The sequence below is a fragment of the Indicator indicator genome, chromosome 7 (assembly GCF_027791375.1).
Source record: "Indicator indicator isolate 239-I01 chromosome 7, UM_Iind_1.1, whole genome shotgun sequence".
In the NCBI taxonomy this organism is placed as follows: domain Eukaryota; kingdom Metazoa; phylum Chordata; class Aves; order Piciformes; family Indicatoridae; genus Indicator; species Indicator indicator.
The window spans coordinates 35,669,079-35,695,794 of NC_072016.1; the positions used below are offsets into that span (position 1 = coordinate 35,669,079).

The 26,716-nt window shown below is 45.3% G+C and overlaps 1 protein-coding gene across 1 annotated transcript in view; it reads left to right on the forward strand.

The window, feature by feature from the left end:
• INPP5A (inositol polyphosphate-5-phosphatase A) overlaps positions 1–26,716 on the forward strand; it is a 247,976-nt gene that overhangs the window by 131,368 nt on the left and 89,892 nt on the right. The window contains exons 5-8 of the mRNA XM_054382194.1: positions 2,762–2,825; positions 6,574–6,677; positions 18,045–18,097; positions 23,882–24,001. Of these exons, the coding sequence (XP_054238169.1) occupies positions 2,762–2,825; positions 6,574–6,677; positions 18,045–18,097; positions 23,882–24,001 (341 nt within the window). The remainder of the gene's footprint in view (positions 1–2,761; positions 2,826–6,573; positions 6,678–18,044; positions 18,098–23,881; positions 24,002–26,716) is intronic.

Below are 26,716 nucleotides of genomic sequence, written 5' to 3' on the forward strand. Positions count from 1 at the left end.
CTTGGTGTGCACCACCCAAAGGAGCTTGGCCCCCTCCGCTTGACCCCCACCCCTCAAGATACTTATAGACATTGTTCAGATCCTCTCTCAGTCTTCTTTTCTCAAGACAAAACAACCCCAGGGTTCTCAGCCTCTCTTCATAGGGGAGATGCTGAAGTCCCCTAATCATCCTTGTGGCTCTCTTGTTGGATTCCCTCCAGCAGGTCTCCTGTCTGTCTTGAACCGGGGAGCCTAAAACTGGACAGAGTATCCCAGCAGGTGTGGTCTCAGCAGCTCAGAGTAGAGGGGGAGAAGAACCTCCCAAGCCCTGCTGGACACACTTTTCTTGATGCACCCCAGGATCCTGTTGGCTCTCTTGGCCACAAGGGCACATTGTTGTCCCATGGAGAGCTTGCTGTCCACTAGGACTCCAAGGTCTTTTCTGTGGGCTGCTTTCCAGCAGGGCAACCCCTAACCTGTATTGGTGCCTGTAAGATGCTTATGAGTGAGAGCAAGGTCCTTGACACAGAACCATGTTGAGACCCACACTCCCCCAAGCAGTAATTACGAACCAAGTCACTGTCACTAGCTCCACAAGTCTGCCTGAAGCAGGCGTGCCACAGCTGAGCCTCATGGTCCAGCCCCAAGCCCCTGCTTTTGATCTCACTGGCTGTGGCTTAGTTTTACTGAGAAGAATTCCAAAACTGGCTCTCTTCCACCTGTGTTCTCCCTTGGTGTTGCTGTGCTCGTGTGCATTTGAAGAAGCAGGCACTTCTAATGTAGGATTTGCTGCCTTCCCACAAAGTTTAAAGTTCTTGCAGCATGTGCTTTTTCTTTCTTTTTTTAACCCATTATGTGAGGTTAGAAAAGTTATTTTCGAGTACAACAGCTGAATTTTGCCTGTAGCTGGTGTGTGATTTTAAGATTTTTTTTTTCTAGTATTAACTCCCTGCAAGACAAAATAGACTCTTCTCTGCCAAAAAATCTCTCTGTAAATGTATTGCTAGTTAACAATAATCTCCTTTTTCTTTTTATTTCTCCCCTAATCCAAAGGCCAGAGAATGGTGCAAACTTAGCTTCAGCCAGCAGCACTGGCTGTTGCTAATGATGGCTTCTTCACTTAGAAATTAAACATCAGGTGGCAATGTTTTTATCTGGTAGGAGGATTTATTTTGTTCCTGGCAGCACGTCCTTGTTGCAGGACAGTTAACCTTGAGTCCCCTGCCAGAGTGTCTCCTGCATGCTCTGATTTGCCTCCTCCACAGCATCAAAACGAAACCCAGGGACCTAGAGGAAGCAGGCTGGGTCGCAGGGAAGTGTACTCATCAATTAAATGTGTGACAGTGTTTTCTGTTGGATGGACTAATATGTCAAGGAGATGGGCAGGACCTCATGTTTGTGCTTTTGACAAATCAGCAAATGTTTAATCTCTGGATGTGCAGCGCCTCATAAATAATGAATGCAGCAGCCATGGAGCCACAGCACTGCTCTGGAGGAGGGTCTCTGCCTGATGGGAGGAAAAGACAACTTGAAACTGAATCATCCTTTTTCCTTAGTGCCTTGCTTCTTGTACACTTCTCAGTCAAAGTTTATGTAGCAGCAGGATGCTTTTCCCTTCCCTCAACTTCTGTTGAACACATCAGATTCATTTAAAGGCTCATCAGGCTCTCATCTGAAATGTGTCCATTTTGTGTGTTCCACTCTAAAGCCTGTGTACATTGCTTTTTTCCTTTCTCACCTGATTTTCCTTTGCTTTCTTCTAATAAGTAATTTTCCTCACTAACTGGAGGAGAGCAGTGTATTGTATGGCTGTGAAGGAGGAGCAGCAAGCAGCAAGCTCACAGCGTGTGTAAGCAAAACTTTGGCAAGGCTCCTGTGACCGTTACAGTTACCCAGATCCAGATCAGCAGGAGGAGCTACAAGTCCTGTCTGAGTTCCAGCTATAAACACACACTATTTTATTTTCATCAATATCTCATATTTTTCATATATTGTGGGCACTAAACTCTGCTTCTGATTATACTTAGAAGCACATCAGTTCTGCCGGTGTCAACAATTTCAGGTGTTTCTACAGACCTGAACCCCTCAGCTGTGCCTGTTGTCTCTCCTGGGGTCAGCACCCTGTGCCAGTAACTGCCTGGGTGGGCTTCACACCAGACAGTTGCTCTCCAGGTGTGGGCAGTGGAGATGGACACACTCTGCTGCTCAGTCATTGTCATTACAGTCAAAGCACTGAGGAGTGGGGAAAGCTGTACCACTGTGTACAAATATTCCCAAGCTCCTGTTGGGTTTTGAGTGCTGGTCCTGCTCTGCACCTGCAAAGCCTTTCACTCCACGCCACTGCAGGACACAGCTCTCCGAGCTCTTGACTCTCCAAGCCCTTCTCTTGTTCTTGTGCTGCAGTCTCCACCAGCATTTGTTTTTGCTCTGAGAGTGAAGCAAAGTTTGTCAGGCTTTATACGATAGTTGTGGGGAGGTGCTGGGTGTTCAGAATGGGTTGTCTCTGTCCCTGACTGCATCCACTGGGCACCTTGTAGCTGTGCCCTTAGCATCCTGCTGTCTGTTGAGGAGCTTCTCTTAACAGCTTAAGAAACTGCAGGGAGGTGACAAAGGAAATGAGCAGTTTTATAGATCTTAGAAAATGTAAAAATGAGTCATTTTGTTTGTAAGGATTTAATTTCTTCTGTTTTTTTTTTTAACTGGAAGTCATGCTGCCTTTTTGTTTTCACTCAACCAAAGTAGATCTGTTTATCATTTCTTATTTTATTGTTGTTTTTTGCAGGCTCTAGGAAGTTTTTACTTTCTTCATGAATCCTTGAAAAACATCTACCAGTTTGATTTTAAAGGTAAGCAAATGAATTAAAAGTTAATTGTCAGTTGGCTTCATACATCAGGGCAGCTTCCCTCTCATCTTCTCCAGCAGTGGTACCCAGCAGCTCTTTCCATGCTCTGCAGAATTCTGTAATGCATGCAAGCCACTGATGACAGACCTTACTTTTCTTACCTTTTATAGACCTCTTAGAAGAAGTCAATGGACTGGTCATGGGTTGAAAGCTGGTGCATTAATCATTCCTATGCAGATGGACTTTGGGATCCATAGAGATGATTTCAGAAGAACTCTGAATGGCCACAAGGTTCTTCCATGTAGATCAGATATAGGACCAAGACCTTAAATGTCCAGCAGTGATGGTCATTTTGCATAGCAGCTGAAGCAGATTTATGGCTTAAATTACTTTGGAGCAGTGCGGGTCAGCAGGAAGGTGCCATTGTTTTTAACCCACATTGATTCATCAGGTTGGAGGTCTTGCTAAATCTCAGAAGTTTAAAAGTAATGTAGACTATGTGCATTAAATATTAGAAGTATCACAGAAAATTATTGAATGCTTCCTGAAGTGCATATAGAAAAGATTATATAAAATTTATGTTATTTCAGTGAAGAACTCTCTGTATATTAGATACAAAACCTTCTGAGCTTCACTTGGCTTACTGAGTTGAATCCCATTAGCACTACATCTAGCATCCCATTAATTTGAGACACTGCTGAAATGGTGGTAACTATGGAGTGAAGTAATTGTCTTAATTATATAGATTAATATTTTTTTTTGTTCTCAGTGGAGACAGATTCTCTCTGCTCATGTAATTGAGGGTACAGGATCTTCCTTCCCTGAAATATTTGAGCAGTAGTTCTGTGTATAGAGCCATGATAAGTCTTCCTGTCATCACTGGTTTCCATGCTGAAGGAACATTGTAGCTGTAATATCTCAGGCTCTTCAGAGCAGATTTTATTTCTGAAAGAGCTTACTGGGAAACTCTGCAGTGATGTAGAGACTTCTGATGAGAGATCATACCTGTTCTTCCTCCTAGAAGAGAACAGCTTTGCAGACACTAGATGATGATGGTGTTAGCACATGGGCAGTGTGCAGGATAGGAATACTGGAGGAGGCTGGCACTGCTGGGTTACTCCAGCCCGTGGGCTGAGCAGCCTGCTGGTCCCCTGTTAGCCACTGCTCAGCCATTTTGCCACATGAATGGCTTTGTGTGGCAGTGATATGTGAATTGTGTCTGCACGTCTAACTCCTGAGCACAAAACCTCATCACACCAATGCTGGAGGGCCAGGAGTTTTGCTCTGAATTCCACCTGAAGTTCCCTCCTGCAGCTCACAGATGAGAGGTGTCCTGCTCCAGTAACATCTCACACAGAGGTGTCCTGCTCTAACAACATCTCATAGAATGAAATGACAATTAGTTTAAAAGAGGAGCTTTCTGGGTTTATTTGTTGTTGTTTCACAGCTTATTTGCTACTGTATGGCTTTTAAAAGAGAATCAGAATCATTCTGGTTGGAAAAGACCCTCAGGATCACCAAGTCCAACTATTAACCCTACTCTGCAAAGTTCATGTCTAAACCATATCCCCAAGCACCACATCCAAACGACCTTTAAACACATCCAGGGTTGGTGACTCTACCACCTCCCTGGGCAGCCTGTTCCAATGTAAGAATGAAAAAAAAAGAAGTGAGAAAATGGAAGGAGAAAGTGTAGGGGAAAATAACAGATATAAATAAGCAGATACTTTGCCTAGAAAATAACTGCTTTAAGAGTTTAGTGCTTGGTTTTGCTTGGCAAAACCTACTCAAAGCCCAATGGGGGGTGAACCATGCACATACCAATGTGGCTGGCCCAGTCATGACTTGGGGAACTAAAACCTCTTCATAAAAATCAAGGTGCTGCACTGGCTGAGAGCTGTAAGTCACCCACTGATCTCCTAATATAGAGCAGAACTGGCCTCCCAATGCAGTGTTTGTAAAATATGGCCCCAAAGGCTCTCATCTTTCAGAGGAAATGTAAAACTTGCCTCTTCTCTCACCACTATTGACATTTTCACAGTGTATTAAGCTCTTAAATCAGAGAGAAAATCCAAATGGATACAAACATTCCCTGCACAAAAATCATTATGAAATTCTGGTTCTACTCCAAAGCATGCAAAAAATAGCTGTTTATGTACAATTCAATATTCCTGGAACATCACTGTATCTTTTCAAAATTCGCTGCACAGGGGGCTGTGACTGAGTATAGTCTATGGGAAGAAAAAAAGAATGTGTCTGTTTTTCAGATCTCAGGAATACATTTGAGTTTTAAAATGAGGACAGTTTTCTCCTCAGCCTCATGTGTTATTTGCTGCAGGCTGGATGGTGCTGGGTGGCTTTTGCAGTAGTCAGAAGCTCAAAGGTTTGCTTGCAATGTAAACTGCTGGCAAGTTGTGTGTCCTATGAGACCATCACCCCACAGAGGGCTGTGCTGACTGCAGTGCTTGGATTTCCAGGAAGAATCTTGTTTTCTGTGATGTGAAATCAGAAGCAGTGTTAGAAGTATTTTTCCTTGCAGATAAACAAGAAGGCTTGCTTCTTCCTCCTGCCTTCCCTTCTCAGCAGCTATGTCAATGAGCAGCTGGCTCACATGAGCCTCGGTGTGATCCTGAGTTGATGGTTAAGTGCCTCCTTTCTGCCAAGTGCTACCTCTTGTTTAGGTTCCCACAGCAGAAGCCTTCAGCCCTTACATGCTTTCTGTATCCTGAATGACATGGGGATCTTTCTGCTGACACCGTTAAACTTACTGAAAGAGGCACATCCATCCATGATCTACTTAGAATGATGCCACATTAGTTTATCAGGATATTTGTTTAGTCTTCCTCTGGGAGCCAGATCTCAAAGTGATTGGCACATAGAGAACGTGCCAATTTTTTCCCCTCTATGATATATTGCTACATTACTGTAAATACTTCCTCAGATTACATAAAATACTTTATCTGGACAACTTCAAGCGACAAGTTTTGTCTTGCTCAGTATTTTCAGCAGATATCCAGTATGATTGGACTGTTCCTGGCTCCCTATAGTAGTTGTTTTGCAGTTATTCTCCTCTGCATTCGTAGTCAAAACTCAATCCATTCAGGTAGGTCCAGCTTAGCCATAGCTGTCAGATGGCTGGCTGCCCCAGTTGCTCTGTTGGAGGAGTTTGGTAAATTATGTCAAGTTCTCATCTGGAGAGATGCCAATATCTTGGCCTAATCAGGAGAGAGACTGTGTATGACATGGCTCCAGAAGCAGAACCTGTTGTTCATGAGCTGTCTAGATCCACAGATTGATTGGTTAGGATTGCAAAGCTTGTGCCATCTCTCTCTGTGAGGTAACCGTTCCATAAAGACTTTGGGCAGTGATGTTCTGCTCCAAACACAGCACCCACTGCAGCTTTCAATCCACGTGCTGAGAGCCAGAGTTGGATAACCTGGAATCACAGAATCATTTTGGTTGGGAAAGATGTTTAGGATCATGGAGTCCAACCATTACTTAACTCCACTAAATCTTGTGTTAAACCATGTCCCTCAGCACCACAAGGAGGAGGTGAGTGGCTGCAGGCTGACAGAGTAGCTGATACAAACAAGTATCTCTAAAGATACTTGATTTAGTGCTCTCTGGTTTTCCCCAGAAGAGCTCAGTGCTCCACCTATTTTGCAGATGCTGCTGCTTTGCCAATGAGTGCTCAGGGTTGCTTATAAATATATGTATGGTAATTTTGGTTTGGGTTTCTGTCTCTTCCTAGCCAAGAAGTATAAAAAGGTCACTGGGAAAGAAATCTACTCAGACACTTTAGAAAGCACGCCCATGCTGGAAAAAGAGAAGTTCCCACAGGATTATTTCCCTGAGGTATGTACGATCCATGGAGCGTTCCCAGCTACTGGTTATGATTGTGACTTGCTCTGATTGCTTAAGTAGCTGCTCTCTGTGAGCTCATGAGGTCAGAATCAAGTCTTGGCATTTTGCTTGTTTGTTGGTTCTTGACACCTATAATATCTGCATGGATTTACCAAATTCCAGTGGAGGCCTTTGCAGAGTAGGGAATCCTTGTGAAGGATGGGGGTGGTGATGAAGGACTTGTTTGTGCATCTAAACCCAAAGAAACAGCACAGAGTGCCAGCTGCAAGTCTGCTTCAGAGGGGTTTACTCCTTGGCAAGGTAAGGCACCACTTTGAATGGATCCTATTGGTATTCTGAGGCAGCAGCTCTGCCCTCCTGGTCTCTGCTCAGCGCAGCCAGGTGCTGCTGTGGGCATTGCAAGTACAGAGGGAAAGGTGGTTTGTTACCTCTAACAAACCTCTAACTTGAAAAGATACTGGTGTTTTCCTCTGAGCCTGCCCTTGTACCTCTGGGGTTTGTGTTTCTGTGAAGAACTTGGGAGTGCTGCCTGTTGGGAGGTGAAGGTCTTGTCAAAGCCAGAAACACAAGCAAGTTGAGGGTTTTCTTCCACTGCACCTGCAAGTGCAATTGCACATGCAGTCTTTGCTTGCAGTTCTCTTCTGCGGTGGTTAATTTGCTCATTTTTAATTTCTTAAGAGAACATCTAGAATGTGAGTGTTTAATGGTTAGTGTTTGCTACAAGCCAAGTGAATAAATCTGTTGAATGCCTGTAACATTCGTCGATCAAACAGGCATCTTACTACTTTAATATTACTATTAAATATCCTTAAATTAATGTCATAGAGATATTTACATAGTGCATGAGTGCTTGGGAAAGTTGCACAAATCATTAGGGGGATGTGGGGTGCAAGTTATTCTGCTTCTTGACTCAGACACTGAATTACTTACGTTCTGTGTCTCCATGCTGGAAGGGAAACTGCCTTTGACATAATTTGACTAGCTTCTCTCTCCTGTGAATAAACACCCTAAGTACCTCTTTGCAGGCAGGTGCTCTGTCATCCCGAAGGAAGCTCAGGCATTGCTCAGGTGTTTGTCTTTTTCCTCCATCAGCAGGAAGCTGCAGCATTGAGGGTGATTGACAGCTTGAGTAGGGAATGAGCAGTGCTCACTGTTGAGTGATGTGATTGCAGTGCTGACAGCAGGAACAGCAGCCTGAGAGTGCTGTTATCATACTTAACAGCAATAGCCCAAATTATGGGCTGCTCACTGATACCCAGGAAGAGTTATCTCCAGCCTTACCTCAGTGCTCTTGTTTCATCACAGGACTGGTGAATTTGTAACTTGCTCAGCATTCTTTATTGCCACCTCTTACATGGACAATTCTTCAGTCTCTTGGAGAAATGGTGGAGTCCAGTAGCTTTCCTGCACTGTTTCTGGAGCAGGGATGGTGTCGTTCCACATGGGTGCTCAGGGATCAGTTGTGCCCATGACTGGGTTTGGAGCAATAGCTTCTCCACCCAGGATACCTTGCAGGACTTCTGCATCCAGAACCCAAGCAGCAGCTAAATACCTTCACACTGTTCCCATCCTTACATCACCTTAAATGGCTTTTCTAAGGAGAGAGCACCATATTCTGGTGTTGTCAGGGGTTCTGTTCACCTGGAGCACAGATAAATAGCAAAAGGGAAAATCTACCACTGCTCTCAGTTAAGCTATGAACGAGCTCCTGGAGCAGCTTGGAAGTTTAGTTCTGTTCCTGCATGCAGCACGATCCCTTGTGATAGCACTGGGGCAAGACCTGCAGACCAGGCTGGGGGTTTCCATGCTTTATTGTAGAGCTTCACACAGTGAGAGAGGAAGGGGATACCCAGGACTGCAATAATGCAGCTAATAACACAGCGTGGATGTTCACCGTTCTGTGGCTTTCATGCTCAGTGGCTGTGCAACCTAGCACAGACCAAACCAGAATATTGTTCATGTGGCTTGAAAAGGGAGACAATAACTGTGATGATTTTTGCACTACCCTGTTTTCCAGTTTGGACAGAAGTCCATAGGGTCTCCCAAGCACAAGGAAGTGCTGCCACATCAAAAGCCCAAGAGTGACATAGTTTGGGTTCCCACAGACATGTTTCTCTGTTTAAAGCTAAATTAATCTTGTTACCGCCCCTTTTCTTCCTCAACAAGTGTTGGTAATCACAATGCTAATTAAAAGGCCCACAAAACAGTGTGTGCTGTGAAGATTTGAGTTGACACAGCAGGATGCATGAGCAGCCTCTCTGTCCAAACAGTACATTTACATGCCCTTGCGTGTTTTAGCCAGGCTTCTCCTATCACAGTTACAATGTTTTCTGTGAGAAATGCTTTCAGACTCATTTCTTTCCTTTTTATTACTGCTGCTTAAGGATGATCTAAAAGTAATTACAATGATTGAGGCATAATGCAATTCAAAATAATTACGGCCCACTGCATATAAAACTAACAAAACTTTCTGTCTTGATTTATGGCTCCTCTTGGCTGGGCATAAGACTCAAACGGTGCCTCTGGGAGCAACACTCCAGATAATGTTAGGCCATTTTAAAAAAAGCAGATTTGTGTAGTCTATCAGGGCTGAGTAATTTTTTTTTTCCCCCATAGTGAGAAATTGGTTGTTATCATAGATCACAGATACTGCTCAAAGCTCTTATGAAAGATGAATTAATTTCACTAATGCTTTAATGCAAACCTTTCATGGAGAAGGCTGTATGGTGATAACCTTACTGCGGTCTCTCCTTTCTCAATGATGATTTATGTTGTCTTTTAGTAGATGAAACTGCCTGTATTCACAATCCATCTGCTGGCTAAAGGAATCCTATTAACAGAGGATCTGAGAAGAGACTTAATGCCATAAGGTGAAAGATGTGGTATCCCCTTTCTGGGACATGCAGTAGGAATTCTTTTTCCTATTTTAAAATGTAGATACCTCTCTGAGAGTGTACAGATGATCTATATCATCTCTACCTGGTTTTGTGCTGGCTTAGAGATGGTGGATCAGCTACTGACCATCTGTTAAAGTCAGACTACAGATTGTTGCTTTGCAATCTGCAATGAGAAACAATTTTCTCTTTCCTTCCTCCCAAGGTGTAGTAATTACTAAATTTTGTTTCCACAAGTTTCTTCTTTCCAAATGCTGTGTTTGGAAATACTAAAGCACCTCAGTGAAAGGCTTCTTGTTCAGCTGCAGTGTATGTCTGAGGTAAGCTTTATACTGAAGGGTGTTATACAGTGCTTCAGCTATGGGCTGTCTTAGAGCCAAAGCTAGTAATGTTTGTGTTCTTAGTGTTAAATAGACACAGTATTAATAATAGACACATTATTAATGATGACTTCATTATTTATTATTATTTATTTATTGCAGCTAAAGGAATTAAGTAGCCATGATGAAGGTAATTTACAGGATCAGATCACCCAATGAAACAAATGTCACAGGTGTCCTTGCTTTATTCAGCCTAGGCTGAGGAACCTCCTCCAGCAGGAGCTGAAGTACCTCCCCAGCCTCCTGTGCTGGCTTTTATTTGGGCCAAGGAAAAAGCCAAGCCATCATGTTTCCTCCACCACAGCTCCTTTGTAATTATTTTAAGTCCTATGTTCCAACAATAATAAAATTTGGCTGTATAGATGAGTCTTAAGGAAAATCTTAGTTGGAAAAATGCAGTCAAATGCTGGGTCAGGCTCATCCTGAGCATGGCAACAGAGACACTGCAAGATCTGACCTGATCACTTCATGCAGCCTTGCTGTGGCTGCTCTGTGTCATATTGTCACTTGGTAGTGTCAGTGTCATTTTGTAGAGCAAGTTGTGTAGTGACTCTGCATTCATGGAAAAAGTGAAATGAGCTTTGGAACTGCTGTCGTGTTTTGGGCTGTGCCTCTAAAATGTCCATTGTTTATACTCCTGTCAGCTCTGAATTCTTCTGTTCCAGAGAAAGGAATTCTCACAGGCTTAAATGTTCTTAGGAGAATGTAGTGAAGTGCAGGAGGGAAAAAGTAGATGCCTTGTAAACCCCAAGAAATACTGCATCTCTGGCAGTGGATGTGAAGAGTGAGGACAGGCTGGCAGCCCCTCTTGTGCTTTCAAACACATCCCATTACTTTCAGCTGGTTCTGGCAATGACCTACCCTGGAGTATGACACTTCAGCTGCTTCTAGGATCTGACTCCTCTGACATCACATCCTGCCTTGCCCTGTATGCTGCACATGGTCCTTTGAGGGTCTCTGAGAGATGAGAAAGGGACCCCTGAAACCTCTGCTGCACCAGCTTGGAAGGATAACTGACTGCTGCCTTGCAAATAGATACCTAACTTGGTCTTTGCTTCAAGGGTTGAGTCAGTTTTGTGTTTCTGTCTTCTGAAACAACTTCTGGTGAGGAAATCCTGTATGGCTGCTGGTTGGCAACTTCCCTGCTGACGTGTGTAGAGGAGGAAGCTGGCAGCAGTTTGCATGTCCCATGGGTTTGTATGTAAAAATAAGTAGAGCAAGTGTAAGTTCTGTCACATATTTCTTAGATTTGTGTGCCTCATGCACAGATACCTAAATGTGGTTTTGATTTTCTGATAAATAAAGGGTAATGGAAGCTTTATGTGAAAAAGCAAATGAGCAATTAAATTATTACACTGCATAATAGACTTTGTCATTAGATAGATTGACTTCATGTTCTTGAGCTCTTGCTACACAGCTGGGTTGTTCGTGTGGTTTTTTTTTTTTGATGAGTGCCATATATATTTTTATTTGCAGACTTCTAAATTTATTTAATGACCTCTAAAAATCTTTAGCAGTAAAAATATGACTGATGGTGCAGTTATAGTGCTTGGTAGTGTTCAGAGGCTGAGTTGGGCCTGAATTTTTCACATGGTGTGTTTTATTCTGAAATACAGGGAAACAAGAAGGAGCTTTGAGCAGCTTGCGTGCAAACTCCTAAAAAACCCAAGAGCACAAGTTCTGTAGTTCTGTAAGCTGATCTAAGAGAAGAAAGGAAGTAATTTGGTACTTCTGCAAGCTGATCTAAGAGAAGAAAGGAAGTAATTTGGAGGCAGGAGCTACTTGCTGCTTGGTTTTGGTGCAAATTTGTCCTAATCCTGCTCCTTTTCCTGGCTAGTTAAATGTTGAGTGCATTGTGAGTAGGTGAAGCATGGGCTCCTGCACAAGGCTCTTAGGAGGAGTTGTTCTCACCATGGTGGTGTTCACAGAATCACAGAAACATTCAGGTTGGAAAAGACCCTCAGGATATCCCAACTGATATCCCTACTCTATAAGGTTCACCCCTAAACCATACCCCCAAGCACCATATCCAAACAACCTCTAAACATACCCAGCACCTACCTGGGCAGCGCATTCCAATGCCTGACCACTCTTGCCATGACAAAATTTTTTCCTAAAGTCCAGTCTAAACCTACCCAGTTGCAGCTTGAGGCCATTCCCTCTTGTTCTATCATTTATTACCTGTGAGATCAGCACCAACCTCCTTTCAGATAGGACCTGCAGGTGTTGCAAATGCTGAACATCCCTTGGTGCCAGCGTTTTTCCTGCTGCTCAGTGTTCAAGCTACTCCAGGTGCCAGGCTTGCTGTCTCCCTCTGAGCTGTGGTGTTCCTTTAAGAAGCTGCAATTACACTGCAGTCATTGCCACTTCCATACGTCTTTCCTTCATGCTCCTGCTTTGTATGGCTGAATAAACCCTTGCTGGGTCGCTATTTAATTTGATATGGTTCCTCTCAGTAAAATGATGGAGAAAAGATGAATTAAGGCTCTGTGCTAGTCATTATCAATCATGGTTTGTGTGCATTACTTATTGCTCACAGTGCTTTTTGACATTAGCCCTCTCTAACCTCTCTCTTCATGTTAATGTTGTCTGGAGGTCCTTTTACCCGATGTAGCAGAGGTTATTTATGTAGGTGGTGTTTCGAGGGGGTTTTAAAAGGTCAGCACCATCTCCTGAGAGACTCTATTCACAAAGAAAAGCCTGGCAGAATGGAACTGCAAGTTTTCAGATTGTGATTGTTAAAATACATTTTTTGAAGGACTTCTCACAGAGAGGTGAGGGAATTTCAGTTACACTTCTTAAAGTGCTTGCCTTTTTTTTTTTTTTTTTTTTTTTTTTTTTTCAAAATAGCCCCTAATAGATGTTGCTGTCCTTAAATCCAGGATTTGCAATGGATATGTGAGGAAATACCAAGCTGCTGTAAGAAATTCTCTTATTTCTCCATGCCATGGAATATAAATGGTGTTGCAAATAGCTTTTCAATTGTCTTGGATCAGGGTAGGCTTGCATGAAAGAGCGAGGCAGTGGTGCAGAGGATCAGCATATTTCTATCAGTATGTACTTTATACTGGCATTGCTGGTGTTGGTGAAGCCACCAGTGACAGAATCAAAGCAGAGTCCTGTGGGGTGGCCTGCTGGAGAAGTGGATGGTGACTGACTTGAGCAGGGCTCGGTCTCACATGCTTTGATTGCACAAAACCTGAAGCCAGTTGTACCTGCGAGCCCATGGCAGCAGGCAGAGCACATCCAAGGAGAAAAGGATCTGGCTGATGTCATTGCAGAGCTTCTTACTGCCATCTCAGAAGGCAGTGATTCCTGGGGGGTGGTAAAATACCAATGTCACTGCCATTTGCAAGGAAGGGTCCTGGGTGGCCTCACCTGAGTCATGGGAAGGTGATGGAGCAGATGTTCCAGGATGACCCATTGCATGGAGAAGGGGGTGCTCTGGATGTGGTGTGCACTGGCACTAGCAAGGCCTTCACAGCATCTCTGAAGCCCAGCTGTTGACGTCTACTGGGTAGGTGGAGTACAGATACCTGGAAAGCCAGCCAGCCACCAGGCTCACAAGGTGGTCAACAAAGTCCAAGCAGCAGATGGTTGCTAGTGGTGTTCCTCAGGGGTCAGTGCTGAGATCTGTGCTATTCAACACCTTTGTTAGCAGCTTGGGCAACAGGATAGAGTGCATGGTCAGCTTTGCAGATGATGTCAAGTTAGGGGAGCAGCTGATATGCTGGAGGGCAGGGCTGGTGTTCAGAGGGGCTTCAGCAGGCTGAAGAATGGTCTGACAGGGGAACCTCATGGAGTTCAGCAAAGATTAATGCCAAGCCTGGTCCCTGGGACGGGATAGCACTCACAAAGCAGCAGAGGCTGGAGATGAATATCCAGAAAACAGAAAAGGACCTGGATCTCATTGGACATGAAGTTTAAGATGAGCCAGCACTGTACCTTGGCTGCAAAGACAACCATCAGCATCCCAGGATGTGATAACTCCCAGGAAGGGACTCCTCCATCTATTTGGCACTCCCAAGGCCATGCCACATCTCCATTGTCTTTTTTGGGAACCCCTGTGCCAGACAGATGTGGGCAAGTGCAGCAGATCCACCTCTGGGGCTGGAGCACAGGGTGTGGGAGGAGAAGCCAGAGAGCCTGTAGGAGAAGGAGGTGATGGGCAACCACTCTACTGGCCAACTGGTGCCTCTGGGTGGTGTGCAGCAACAGACCAAGGGGCAGCAGCTCTGTCATCAGCTGCAGCAAGGGACAATCTGGCTAAATCTTGGAAAAGATTGCACCATCAGGGTAAGCAACAGAAGATGGTCCCAGATGGGCTGTGAAATCACTGTCCTTGCAGGTGCTCAGAGCCCAACTGGATATGGCTCTGAGAAACATGATCTAGTTGGCCCTGCTTTAATGCTACATCTTTTGTGTGGTACCTATTACGTTGGTGAAGAGGAGAAGAGCAAATGAAAAATGACAGCTTGATTGAAGACATTATCTTGGGTCACATCATAGGCTGGGACTGTTTGATTTTTAGTTCTGTGTATTGTTCTTCAGTAATTAAAAGTTCAATATAGTTATTTTTATGACTGAAATGACAGATCTCCCCCCCCCCCTTTTTTTATTTGGATTAGATTTAAGCCAATTTTGAAGGCTTTTAGCATTTAACTTTTCCTGTGGCTTTGCTTTTGATTAAATGTTGACCTTTTGCCAAATCTCAACTTGTGGCTGTGCTGTCACGATCATCACAGAACCTGTGAACAGAAGAGACCTTTTTGGATTATGGGGTCTGTAGTTCCCCCTAGTCCCTCCAGCCAGCTCTTTCCTGACTGACCACTGACCAGAGTGACTCAGGGTCTAAAGAAGAGGTAATATTTCAGGGTTGGAAGAGAATTTTGCAGGAAAGAAGATGCTCATTCAGTCACTGCAGAGTTTTTGTCAGCAGAGCTGCACTTTAAGAAAAATAAAAACTTGGGCTCTCCTAAGACAAGAGCAATAATGATTCAGAGAAATAAGTTTCTCTCTGTATGATCCAGCATCTGGATTTCTGAGTAGTAAACTGTTAGGATTTCCTCCCTAGACAGAACCCAGGTAAATTCACTTGCTTTCAAACGCTCAATTTCTTACAAGACTGAAGCACCTGTAAGTCAACAAACAACTAAATAGCTCAAAACCACTCATCCCCCACCTCTGTAATTTGGGCATTGATGCAGTCAGTAGGCAGATCTGCAGGAGGTGATATGTGAACTCCTCATGTGAACTCCAGGAGCTCAGAAGAGTCCAGTTATTCTCTATAACCCTTCTGGATAGGGAGGTTTCCTCACAGGATCACAGGATGTTAGGGGTTGGAAGGGACCTCTGGAGATCATCCAGTCCAACCCCCCTGCCAGAGCAGGATCATAGAATCTAGCACAGGTCATGCAAGAATGCATCTAGATGGGTCTTGAATGTCTCCAGAGAAGGAGACTCCACAACCTCTCTGGGGAGAGTGTTCCAGTGCTCTGTGACCCTTACAGTAAAGAAGTTCTTCCTCATGTAGTTTACATCCATTGCCCCTTGTCCTGTCACAGGACACAAGTGAGAAGAGGCTGTCCCTCCCTTCCTGACACCCAGCTCTCATATATTTGTATACATTTATTAGATCCTCTCTGAGTCTTCTCTCCTCCTCTCCAGAGTAAACAGCCTGCAGGTCTCTCAGCCTTTCCTCATCAGGCAGGGCTTCAGTCCCTTCAGCATCCTTGTAACCCTCTGTTGGACTCTCTCAAGTAGATCCCTGTCCCTCTTGAATTGGGGAGCCCAGAACTGGATGCAGTATTCTAGGTGAGGTCTCACTAGGGCAGAGTAGAGGGGGAGGAGAACCTCCCTCGATCTGCTGGACACTTCTTAATGCAGGAAATCTTTACATTTTTATCATTTCTTTTGTTAATTTGTTTTATTTCCTCTTACTATATGTCCTGTGAGCCACAGAAGGCCAACTCTGAGTAGAGACCCAAGTCAAGAACAGGAGAAAGCTGTTTGCTGTGTGTCCCCAGTACCAGAATATGGATTTTGATTCCCTGCATAAAGGTTTTTGTGGTTAGTTACTGCTCCTGGACTGGAGAGGACACCCTCCTTGTCCTATCCAGTGTTGTAGCAGTGCAAAGCTGATGGAACTTGTGCAGGAAGAAGCTCCAGCCCTTCTCCAGGAGGGCCAGCACAGTGGCCTTTCATGTGAGCAGCAGCACTGCAGATTCCCCTGTGGCTCAGGCAGTAACATCTGGCTCTGGCAGTCTCTGTAGGTAAGGTCCTATAAGCCTACAGAAGGGTGATGCTGAACTTATCACCCAAGGTGAGAAATGCTAAAGTTTCCCAAAATCTGAAGCTATGCATGAATTTTGTAGACAGTTGATTACTTCTTAGCTTTGAGGCATGCAGGCGACGCTTTGGCACAGCACTGCAGGCTCTGGAGTGCAGTTGATGCTACAAGTTGTCCCTTACAGGGAGCTCTGCACTTTGCCCTGGCCTGCAGAGAAAAACTGCACATCAGCAAGCAGTTAGAATCATAGAATCATAGAATCGTCAGGGTTGGAAGGGACCTCAAGGATCTGCCCCCCACAGGCAGGGACACCTCGCACTAGATCAGGTTGCTCAGAGCCACATCCAGCCTGGCCTTAAAAACCTCCAGGGATGAGGCTTCTACCACCTCCCTGGGCAACCTGTTCCAGTGTCTCACCACCCTCATGGGGAAGAACTTCCTCCTAATATCCAAGCTGAATCTACACACTTCTGGTTTTGCTCCATTCCCCCTAGTCCTATCACTACCTGACACCCTAAAAAGTCCTTCCCCAGCTTTCTTGTAGCCCCCTTCAGATACTGAAAGGCCACAAGAAGGTCTCCTTGGAGCCTTCTCCTCTCCAGACTGAACAGCCCCAATTCTCTCAGTCTGCTCCATTCACTTCCTGCATTCAAGCTTTGCAGAAGCAGCTGTTACTTACTCAGTAAAAGAAGCATTCAAAACCCCCAGAAGCAGTTTGGAAGCACAGACAGCCCAGTGGGAAAGGGCACCAGTACAGGAGTGGTGTTACTCTGTTGGGTCTGACTGGGGTCACCCTTGTTGTGCCTGGAGAGGGAGTGGAAGATGGGTGGCTGCTATCTGCTATCTGAAGGGTGGTTAGAAAACAGGCCGTTAAGGTTTTGCAAGGCATTGCCCTGTCTCAGCAGCATTTGGGACTGTAACTCTTCATGAGGGCTCTATCCACAGCAGGGTGGACAAATGCATCTGGTGAGCTTCTCCTAAAGGCCACACCTCGGGAAAGTGGCAGCCCTGAGCCAGGGGGTGCTCTGCTCTGGCTGGCACTTCCTTCATAAGAAGGAGCTGCAGTCTTTTGGCACCATTCTTTAGGCCTGTCTGGTGCAGTATTCATGAGCAGAGAACTCCGGCCTGGCCCCACAGTCATTGTTAGCAGTGAATAAATAGGATGCAGTCGTGTCTTTTGTGGGAGGCTGTAATTTATGGCGGTGGCTTGGGAGTGGTGCTGAAAAACCCTTTTTGCTGTATCATGAGTGCCAGGGCTGGCGTGGGCTGATTTGTGGCTTTCTCGTGGAGCCTGCAGTTTTGATAAATGTAATGTTTGACCATTATTTAAATTCCCCTTAACTTTTGGAGAAATGCTGGTGGGCTGGCTCAGCGGGAGGAATAGCTTCCTAGCAGATCTCATTCATTTTAATTTGATGTAAATCTCTGATGGCATTTTACAGTTCAGGTAAAATTACAGAGAAGCCAGAAGATTTGTGCAGAGGCAGGGAGAGTTTGCTGGTTCAGGCTAAGCACAAGTTATGAAGAACCTCATGGGTTCTCTCTCATCTATAAGCAACAACCAGAGCTCACATTGATCTCACATGTGAGATTATAACTGCTGCAGGCCCCAAAATGGGAATAATTCCAGGATTTATAAGAGACATGATGTATGTGTTGAAGGTGCATCAGTTAGTGTTCAGCTGGCATTAGTTACAGGGTCTGGATGAATTTGTTTTATTTTGTTCCCTGTGTAAGCACGTTTCACTCTAATCCTCTGCTTAAGGTGACTGATCCTTCTTGGCTTGTTTTTCAGTGCAAGTGGTCCAGAAAAGGTTTCATTCGAACAAGATGGTGTATTACTGATTGGTAAGTAGCATCTTTGAGTTATTTCTGCTGATGTGTGTGTGTTATGTTTGCTTTTGCTAACAGCTGTTTCAACAGAAGTCTGCCTAGGTTGGCCTGTTCAGAGAACAGAGTGGTTCCAAAACAGTTGCTTTGCTTTGTTATTTATTGAACATGTAGTGCTGAGTTAAGTTGTAATGATGCATAACCAAATGTGATGCTAATACACATGTGTGCAATTAGCATGAGTTAATTCAGGTCATAAAGAGCCTCTATGATCAAAAGAGCATGGGGTCTGTAGCCAAGGCCACAGGAGTTGCAGTGTGGAGCTAAGATATCCCCCCACTGCTGCTCTCCATCACAGCTGACCCAGCCAAGGCGCTGCAGCATGAGGTGCTGGGATCAGGATTCCCACAGTAACCCCAAGGCTGGGTCCTGTTCTTTGCATGGCTGCTTCTTTTTACCCCAGGGCAAAGCACCTGCAGCCCAGCACCCACTGCAGGGTGTGATGGTGGGACAGCAGAGAGAAGGCAGCACCTCCTGCCTGTGTGCTCAGACATCCCACCCTGCAGGACTTGCTGAAGTTCAACATGGCCTGGCCATTGTCAAAGCAGGGAGAGTTCCTCATAAGCTGTGCTGTAAAAATCTACAGAAGAAACAAACTTGGGTTTTGCTTTTGGGAGCACCCAATAGCCTGAAGAGATGGAGGCTGAGGGGAGCAGGCAGCTGTGTGAAGTAGAACATCATTATGGTGTTGCCTCCTAGATCACTGTCTTTGAGAGGAGAGGGTCAACTAGTGCTGACAAGAGATCTGTGGCACACTGAAGCTATTTACTGAGTTTGGAAATCTTCCTCTCTTCAGCAGCAGTGACAGCAGCAATTGTAGTAGTCTCTGTTGAAGGGAGCAGCTGATTGTCCAAAAAACTCCACCTGGGAGAGCTTGCCAATGCTCCTTGTCTAAACACAGGGAGAGCTCAATGAACTCATAGGTGGTTCAGATTCCTCTAGTCCTATCTGGCAATCTGACCCTACTTTTGACCATGTAGTCATATTTTGGTCTTTACTCTTTATTTATATTCTAATCACTTCAGTCAATGTGAACATTCCACATTTTCTCCTTCCTCCTGTGGTTGTTTCATGTTTTAAAATTGTAAGCTTGGTTCTAAAGCCTGATGGCTGCTCATGCAGGCTGACATTTGAGTGCTGAGCAATCTTCTTGCCTCTTGGCCTAAGCACTTCTATTAGGTTGAGCAAACAGTTTGTGAAAAACAGAAAAGTAGCAGAATTTCTCCTTTTGCAGACTTCTGACCCAGAAATCAGGCAGGCAGCTGAGGGATAATGTAGGTTCTTGTTTATTTTTCCAGATCTATATGGCATGGGATGTGATTCCAGCAGCAGAGGGCTGCAGAAGTGGAGTTTTAGCACCAATTGCTAATCTGGCCTTTCCTCCTATAGCATGCCTTTGCCAAGTTCTGTCCCTCCTGTCCTCTTGGATTTCCCCTTTGCAGGAAAAAAATAATTTCGTTTTTAGGCCTTTGCAAGGAAAACAAATGGTCTTCATAGACAGATTGAAAGGCTGATTATTAGAAAAGGAAAGTTCTTGGAAGGAGCAGCCTGTAGCTGGATGTTCTGATCAGATGATATACTGTGTCCTGAGGGAATATTGGGAAGTGAGAATGAGTAGGCTCACAGCTTTTTCGGATGCATGAGCTATGGTGGGTGCTTTTTTGTCTGGAGCAGCCTGTGATTGTGAGCCACAGGATCTGATGAGAGCTCAGATTTTTCTGATGAGAAGTCAGAGGGGCAAGGAACTGGGAACCGTCTCTGGAGAATGGAAGTGAAACATTATGGAAAAGACAGGAGGTAGAAAATACTCCTCATTAGGTCTAAATGCATAGTGAGTTCAGGGTATGATCAGTGTTTAAATTCACTTGAACAAAGTTCTGGCCATTTTTATAACCGTGGCTTTTGATCTATACATTTCTCCATGCCAATAGTTCAATAGAAAAAACAGCCAGGAGACTTGCTAACACTTCTGGTGCATCCTTTGAAGGGAGCCATTAATTTTCCCTGCCTAGGAAAACATTGTTACAGCACAACTCCTCATGCCAAAAATAGAGGGCTACCAAAACCAAAAAAAAAAAGAGGCTTTAAAAGATTTCAGATAATTCTTCTTTTTCTTCCTCTGTGATTTCATGATCTGCCCTGCTTCAGTTCCTTTGTGAATCCATGACTTTCACATCCATTATTCTTCTTTAGTGTAAATGAAGAATTAAGGAATCTTAGGGCACTTAGAGGTTTCATTTTAAGAAAACAAACAAACAAAGCAAACCAAAACAATAAAATGCATAACTGCATGCACCTTTTTCTGACTTTTTCTTTTAGTATTTTGACTAGAAGGTGTGCAGGGGAGGTATTTCTTTCTGTTCCAATAGTTCTTAGTCTTATTCTGTTAACAGATGTCAGGTAGTGCCCTGAATGCTTTGTGGTCTTAACTGGAGTTCACATTTATTGTTTGTGTTTGGTAGAGAGAATGGGGCAGGGAGTACATCTCTCAAATACAGCTGTGACACCAACCTGAGGATGCTAGCTAGTGTACCAGAGGTCAGAATCAGCACTAAAAAATGTTTTAGTATTTTTGTGAAAGTAGGATTGCAAGTCAGGGGAGTGCAGAGCGTTGGACCTCCAGAGGAGGATTCAGAAGCCCAAGTGCAGCACTGAGAATAACCAACTCATTACCCATAGAACTGTAGAATGGTTGGGGTTGGAAGGAACCTCCAAAGGCCATCTAGCCCAACCCCCCCATAGTCAGCAGGGACATCCTCCACTAGATCTGGTTCCCCCAGCCTTGTGGAGCCTGACTGTGAACATCTCCAGGGATGGGGCCTCAACTACCTCCCTGGGCAACCTGTTCCAGCGTTCCAGCACTCTCATGATGCAGAACTTGTTCCTAACAACCAATCTAAATCTCCTCTAATTTCAAACCACTGCCCCTCGTCCTATCGCTGCATGCCTTTGGAAACAGTCTCTCTGCAGCCTTCTTGTACACCCCTTCAGGTACTGGAAGGCTGCTATTAGGTTTCCCCAGAGCCTTCTTTTCTCCAGGCTGAACAACCCCAGCTCCCTCAGCCTGTCCTCATAGCAGAGGTGGTCCAGCTCCCTGATCATTTTCATAGCCCTCCTCTGGACCTGCTCCCTCATGTCCTTCCTGTGTGGAGGGCTCCAGAGCTGGATGCAGTATTCCAGGTGAGGTTTCCCCACAGCAGAGCAGAGTGGCAGAAATCACCTTTCTTGATCTTCTGGCCACACTGCTTTTGATGCAGCTCTATGCTGGAGGAGAAACTGAATTCAGGTCACAATTATCACAAATGTGTTAATAGATACATCATATGAAGGACATGAAGGGGTGGAAGTATGGTAATTATTTAATTGAGTGCTGCCAAGGCCTTTGATGGAGTACCTTGTCCTGTTTTGAGTGCTGTGCTTCAGCTAAGCTGGAAGGAAGAGCAGCAGTCAAGAGTGACAGGAATATGTGAGCAGTAGTAGAAAAAAATTGGCTTGCCACATCTGGGAGCCTGGTTACTGTCTATCTCCCTGCAGGAGGGACAGAAAGAAATGGGTTTCATTTCCAGGAAAGCTAGCAACGGGATGACAGTTTCAATTTAAAGACAGGGAAGTTGTAGGTGGAGGGTCCTTCGTTAGCCAGCGTTAAGAACAAGCAGTTTCTAGGCCGTTGGGGATGGAGTGTAGATGCCTTCACATAGGAAGCAAGTTTGTGGCTTTTGAGGTCTCTTCTCCCTGTCCTGCAGAGATTCTTTCAGGTCATCCTGAAAGAAGAGGAGAAGGCTCTGAGGAGACCTTATTGTGGCCTTCCAGTATCTGAAGGGGGCCTACAAGAAAGCTGGGGAGGGACTTTTTAGGCTATCAGGTAGTGACAGGACTAGGGGGAAAGGAGCAAAACTAGAAATGGGTAGATTCAGCTTGGATATTAGGAAGAAGTTCTTCACCATGAGGGTGATGAGACACTGCAACAGGTTACTCAGGAAGGTGGTAGAAGCCCCATCCCTGGAAGTTTTTAAGGCCAGGCTGGATGTGGCTCTGAGCAACCTGAACTAGTGTGAGGTGTCCCTGCCCATGGCAGGGAGGTTGGAACTAGAAGATCCTTGAGGTCCCTTCCAATACTGACAGTTCTATGATTCTATGATCCTTCAGACAAGACAGGAATGGGCATCTCAAGCCATCATCTCCAGGTTATGTTTTGTAGTGAGGTACTAATGATGGGGCTCTGGGCAGCCTGACATAGTTGAGGATACCTCTGCTTACTGCAGAGGGGGTTGGACTAGATGGCCTTTGGAGGTCCCTTCCAACTTAGACCATTCTGTGATTCTGTCTAGATATACAAACGCATATGAAGGTTAGTAGGGCTATTTTATCACCACTGTGTGTTCATTGAGCAAGATACACTGGTCCTGTGTCAAACCCCCTCCCAGGACCTGGAAGAGGCCATTCTGCCACCTGCTTGGTGACATGTGTATCATGATGATGTTTTTTGCTGTTCTTGCTGCCATTACCTGCTGTGTCCACATCTGTTCTCTGACTCTTTTTCTGTGTTTGTCTCCTCTGTGTCCTCAAAGTGAAGTGCCACAGGATTTTTTTAGCACACAGAGGAGTTAATGGGGAACACTCCTATCTGCAGGTGTGAGAGGCCTCCTGTCCAAAACAGAACCCTGTCGCTGTTGCCCCTGAAGTATCCCTTTTGGCACTTCTTAGGAGACAACTTCCCTTCAGTCCCTCAATACATTATGCAGGAATTCCTGCATGCACTGGTTTGTTTGAGGGGCTTTTGTTGGAGATATGGAGGGGGGGTGGGTTGCTAAAAGTGAAAAAAGATTATTCCATGTATTCTGGGCTCATTGTGAGTCACCAGGTCCCATCAACCAAAGAGCAATGAGATGGTAGAGTTTTAAACAAGCAGACCAGATCTCTAGATCTCTTTTCCCTAGTAATAAGTGATAGGATGAGAGGAAACAGCCTGAAGTTGCACCAGGGGAGATTTAGGTTGGACGTTAGGAACAATCTCTTCCCCAAAAGAGTTGCCAGGCACTCTTCTAGGCTGCCCAGGGCAGTGGTGGAGTTCCCATCCCTGGAGGGGTTTCAAAGCCATGGAGATGTGGTGCTGAGGGACATGGCTAAGTGGTGACCTGGCAGTGATGAGCTGACAGACTTGGTGATCTTAATGGTCTTTTCCAACCAAAACAATGTGATGGTTCTCTGATCCTATCAGCACAGTCAGGATTAAACATTTGTGTTCTCCTCTTCCCCCCTGTGAGGGGTGTATGGATTGACCACAGCTGTCTTGGTGTTCTCCACACAGGGACAGATGAGGCAATAACTTCTTACATTGTTTATTGTAAAGCCACCATCCTACAGGTGTTTGGCTGTGGCTTTATAAACTCCAAGTTGTTTGTTCACACAATCAGTTTTGTTTAAAAAATACTGCAGAGAGAGAGTGCACTGCTTGATTTCTGGGAATTGTCACCAACACACAGCTTGTCATTTCCATCTTACCTGTACTTTTCAGCTAAAGACTAGATGCAGGCTTACCCATGGGTGAGTTGTCATAAGTTTGATAATAGTCTCTGATGCTTTTCTGACGATGATTGCTTAATGTTCACAGCCTGTGTGAGTAAATATTAAAGAGAATGCGGTGTTATAATGTTGAATGCTTTGCTGATGCAACAAATGTGTTTTCTTTTATCCTGAATCATTTTATTTATTTTTTCCCTTTTTTTTTTTTTTTTGTCATAGTGCCTTTGACTTGGTAAACATTCATCTTTTCCATGATGCTTCCAATTTAATTGCTTGGGAAACAAGCCCATCGGTTTACTCAGGAATACGGCATAAGGCTCTGGGCTATGTACTTGATAGGTATGTATTGGCCTTTCCTGGCCTCTTTCCATCTGCTCTCTTCAAAAGCACCCTATGAAAGATGTTTCTATGAGCACACTCAGAAATGGAGAGGGGTTTATGCTGTGCACTGAAGATGATCACTTCTTACTAGTGTTCTCTGGAAGGTACCGGTCACAAATCCGTTTATGACACTTAAGCCTTTAAGCTAAATTGCTGAGAATGGAGAATCTCTCTGAAGTCACCAGAACCTGTAGAATAGAAAGCAGGTTTATCTTTAAGCCTGTTAGTTAGATTTCCTTCTTTTTAGTCTGTGTGGAGTCTTACAAAGCTGCCATTCCAGTTTGTTTTCAGTTATGGGATAATAGAATGATTCCAGTTGGGATGGACCTCTGCAAGTCCCTAGTTCATGCTCCTGCTCAGAGCAGGGCTGACCTCAACTCCAGCTCAGGTTGTTCAAGGCTTGTCCAGCTGAGCTTCATAAATTTCCATGCAGGGTGATTTCCAGCTTCTCTGAGTCACCCATTACTGTGTTTGACTGTGCCCATTGTGAGGCTTTTTCTCCCTAATCCCTGGTCAGAATTTCCCTTGAAGCAGTTTGTGTCCACTGCCCCTCACCTTCCGGTGTGCGCTGCTGGGAAGAGCCTGGCTCAGTAACTACCAGATAGATGATGCTGGCAGCAAGCTGCTCCTGTAGCCATCCTTTCTGTACACTGACCAAATCCAGCTCTCTCAGCCTCTGCTGACAAAATCCAGCCCTCTCAGGCTTTCTTGGCCAGCTCCAGCCCTGTGACGTTCAGCCCTGCAGAGCCTGAGTCTGAGCCCCAGTTGAGCGCAGTTGGAGTTCATCTTTGCCAGGCAGCACAGCACTTGTATGCAGCCATCACTGTCATGGTGAGATCATGGTTTGTAATGGTGTGACAGAGCTGTATAGTTTGGTGCAGTACAGAGCATGGTCCCCAGAATACCCAGCAATTTACAACTGCCCTAATTAACAATTATAAAGACAGGAAAAAAGAGAAATCATCATTTCTGCATGGCCATGCATGTGTTGCCAGAGGGGTTCCTCTCAGGAGGCACTGCCTGGCCTGGTCTGCCTGAGACAGGGAGCTTTAAAGTGTCACTGGAAAGCAGTCATGACACATAGTCAGCTGTGACATGAGGTGGTGCTCAAAACAAACTGTTCAGGCTGGAAAGGACAGAAACAGAGAGCCCTGTGTGCTGTTTTCTGCCCTGGTTCGGGTGCCTGGCATGCCACAGCAGTGCCATGGGTGCCAGCAAGTGCCAGGCTCCAAGACCTCTGCAGCCACACCCCAGAGCACAGGATGCTACTCCCCTTTCCCATAGCAAGGTGTAGACTTAGGGTGCTTGGCTGGTCTGCTGTGGGCACCAAGTGCTGCAGTGTGAGCAGGCCCAGCCTGCCACCCAGCACAAAGGGGCAGTGGGTGCCACCTCAGTGAGAGGAGCTGGTGTGTCACAGCTCACTGAGAGGAGGAACATAGTCATTTGGGCTCCTAGGGTGTCTTGGTTCAACATGACTTAGACCCTGGTCAAGGCTGGATGAATGAGCAGAGGTTCAACAGGGCAACATGTTGGGTCCTGCACTTGGCTCACAACAATGCCATGAAGGCTCCAGGCTGGGGGCAGAGTAGCTGGAAACAGGTAGGAAAGGACTTGAGGCTGTTGGTCAATAGCAGCTGAAGGTGAACCAGAGCGTGCCCAGGTGGCCAAGAAGGCCACCAGCATCCTGGCTTGGATCAGCAATGATGTGGCCAGCAGGACCATGGCAGGGATTGTCCCCCTGTTCTGGGCAGTGGTGAAGCAACACTTAAATCCTGGGTTCCGTTTTGGGCCCATCGTTCCAAAAGGACACTGAGGTGCTGGAGCAGATCCAAAGAAGGGCAACAAAACTGGTGAAGGGTCCGAAGTACAGATCTGGTGAAGAGCAGCTGAAGGGAAATGGGGATGTTCAGTCTGGAGAAACGGAGGTTGAGGGAAGCTCTCTATAGCTCCCTGAAAGGAGGCTGTAGCAAGGTGGGGGCTGGTCTGTTCTCCCCAGAAATAAGTGACAGGACAAGAGCAAATGGCCTCAAGCTGCACCAGAGGAGATTTAGGCTGCACACAAGGAACAATTTCTTCCCAAAAGGGTTGTCAAGAGCTGGCCCAGACTGCCCAGCTCAGTGGTAGAGTCCCCATCCCTGGAGGGGTTTCAAAGCCATGGAGATGTGGTGCTGAGGGACATGGTTGAGTGGTGGCCTGGCAGTGCTGGGTTAGTGGTTGGACTTGATGAGCTTTGAAAGGTCTCTTCCACCAAAACAATGTGGTGAATCTAAGGGGCTGAGAAGAAGGATGGGTTTGATGGGTCTTTTCCTCTGGCACTTGCAACCTTTAGTTTCTTTCTCTAGGTTTAATCTTATTTAAAGACGGGCAAGACATTTAAGCAAGGGACTGTCCTCTGCCTACACAGCAGTGCTTTTCTTATTTACCCCAGCAGAGGGCTGAGGAAGAATTTCTCCAGAATAGGCATTTGTTTTCACTTTGGGGGTGATACAAGGAGGAAGAGGAAAAATCTGGTATGCCTTCCCTTGTGCCACTTGTAAAACCTGTTGAAATCATCAGATGACACTGTGGTACTGGGGGGGTTTGCACTTAGGTAGCCTGCAGTGGTTTATAAAAGAGCCCTTGTTCAGGGGACAGAGCTGCAGGGAGATCAGGATTCAAGTGCAGGCAGAGATG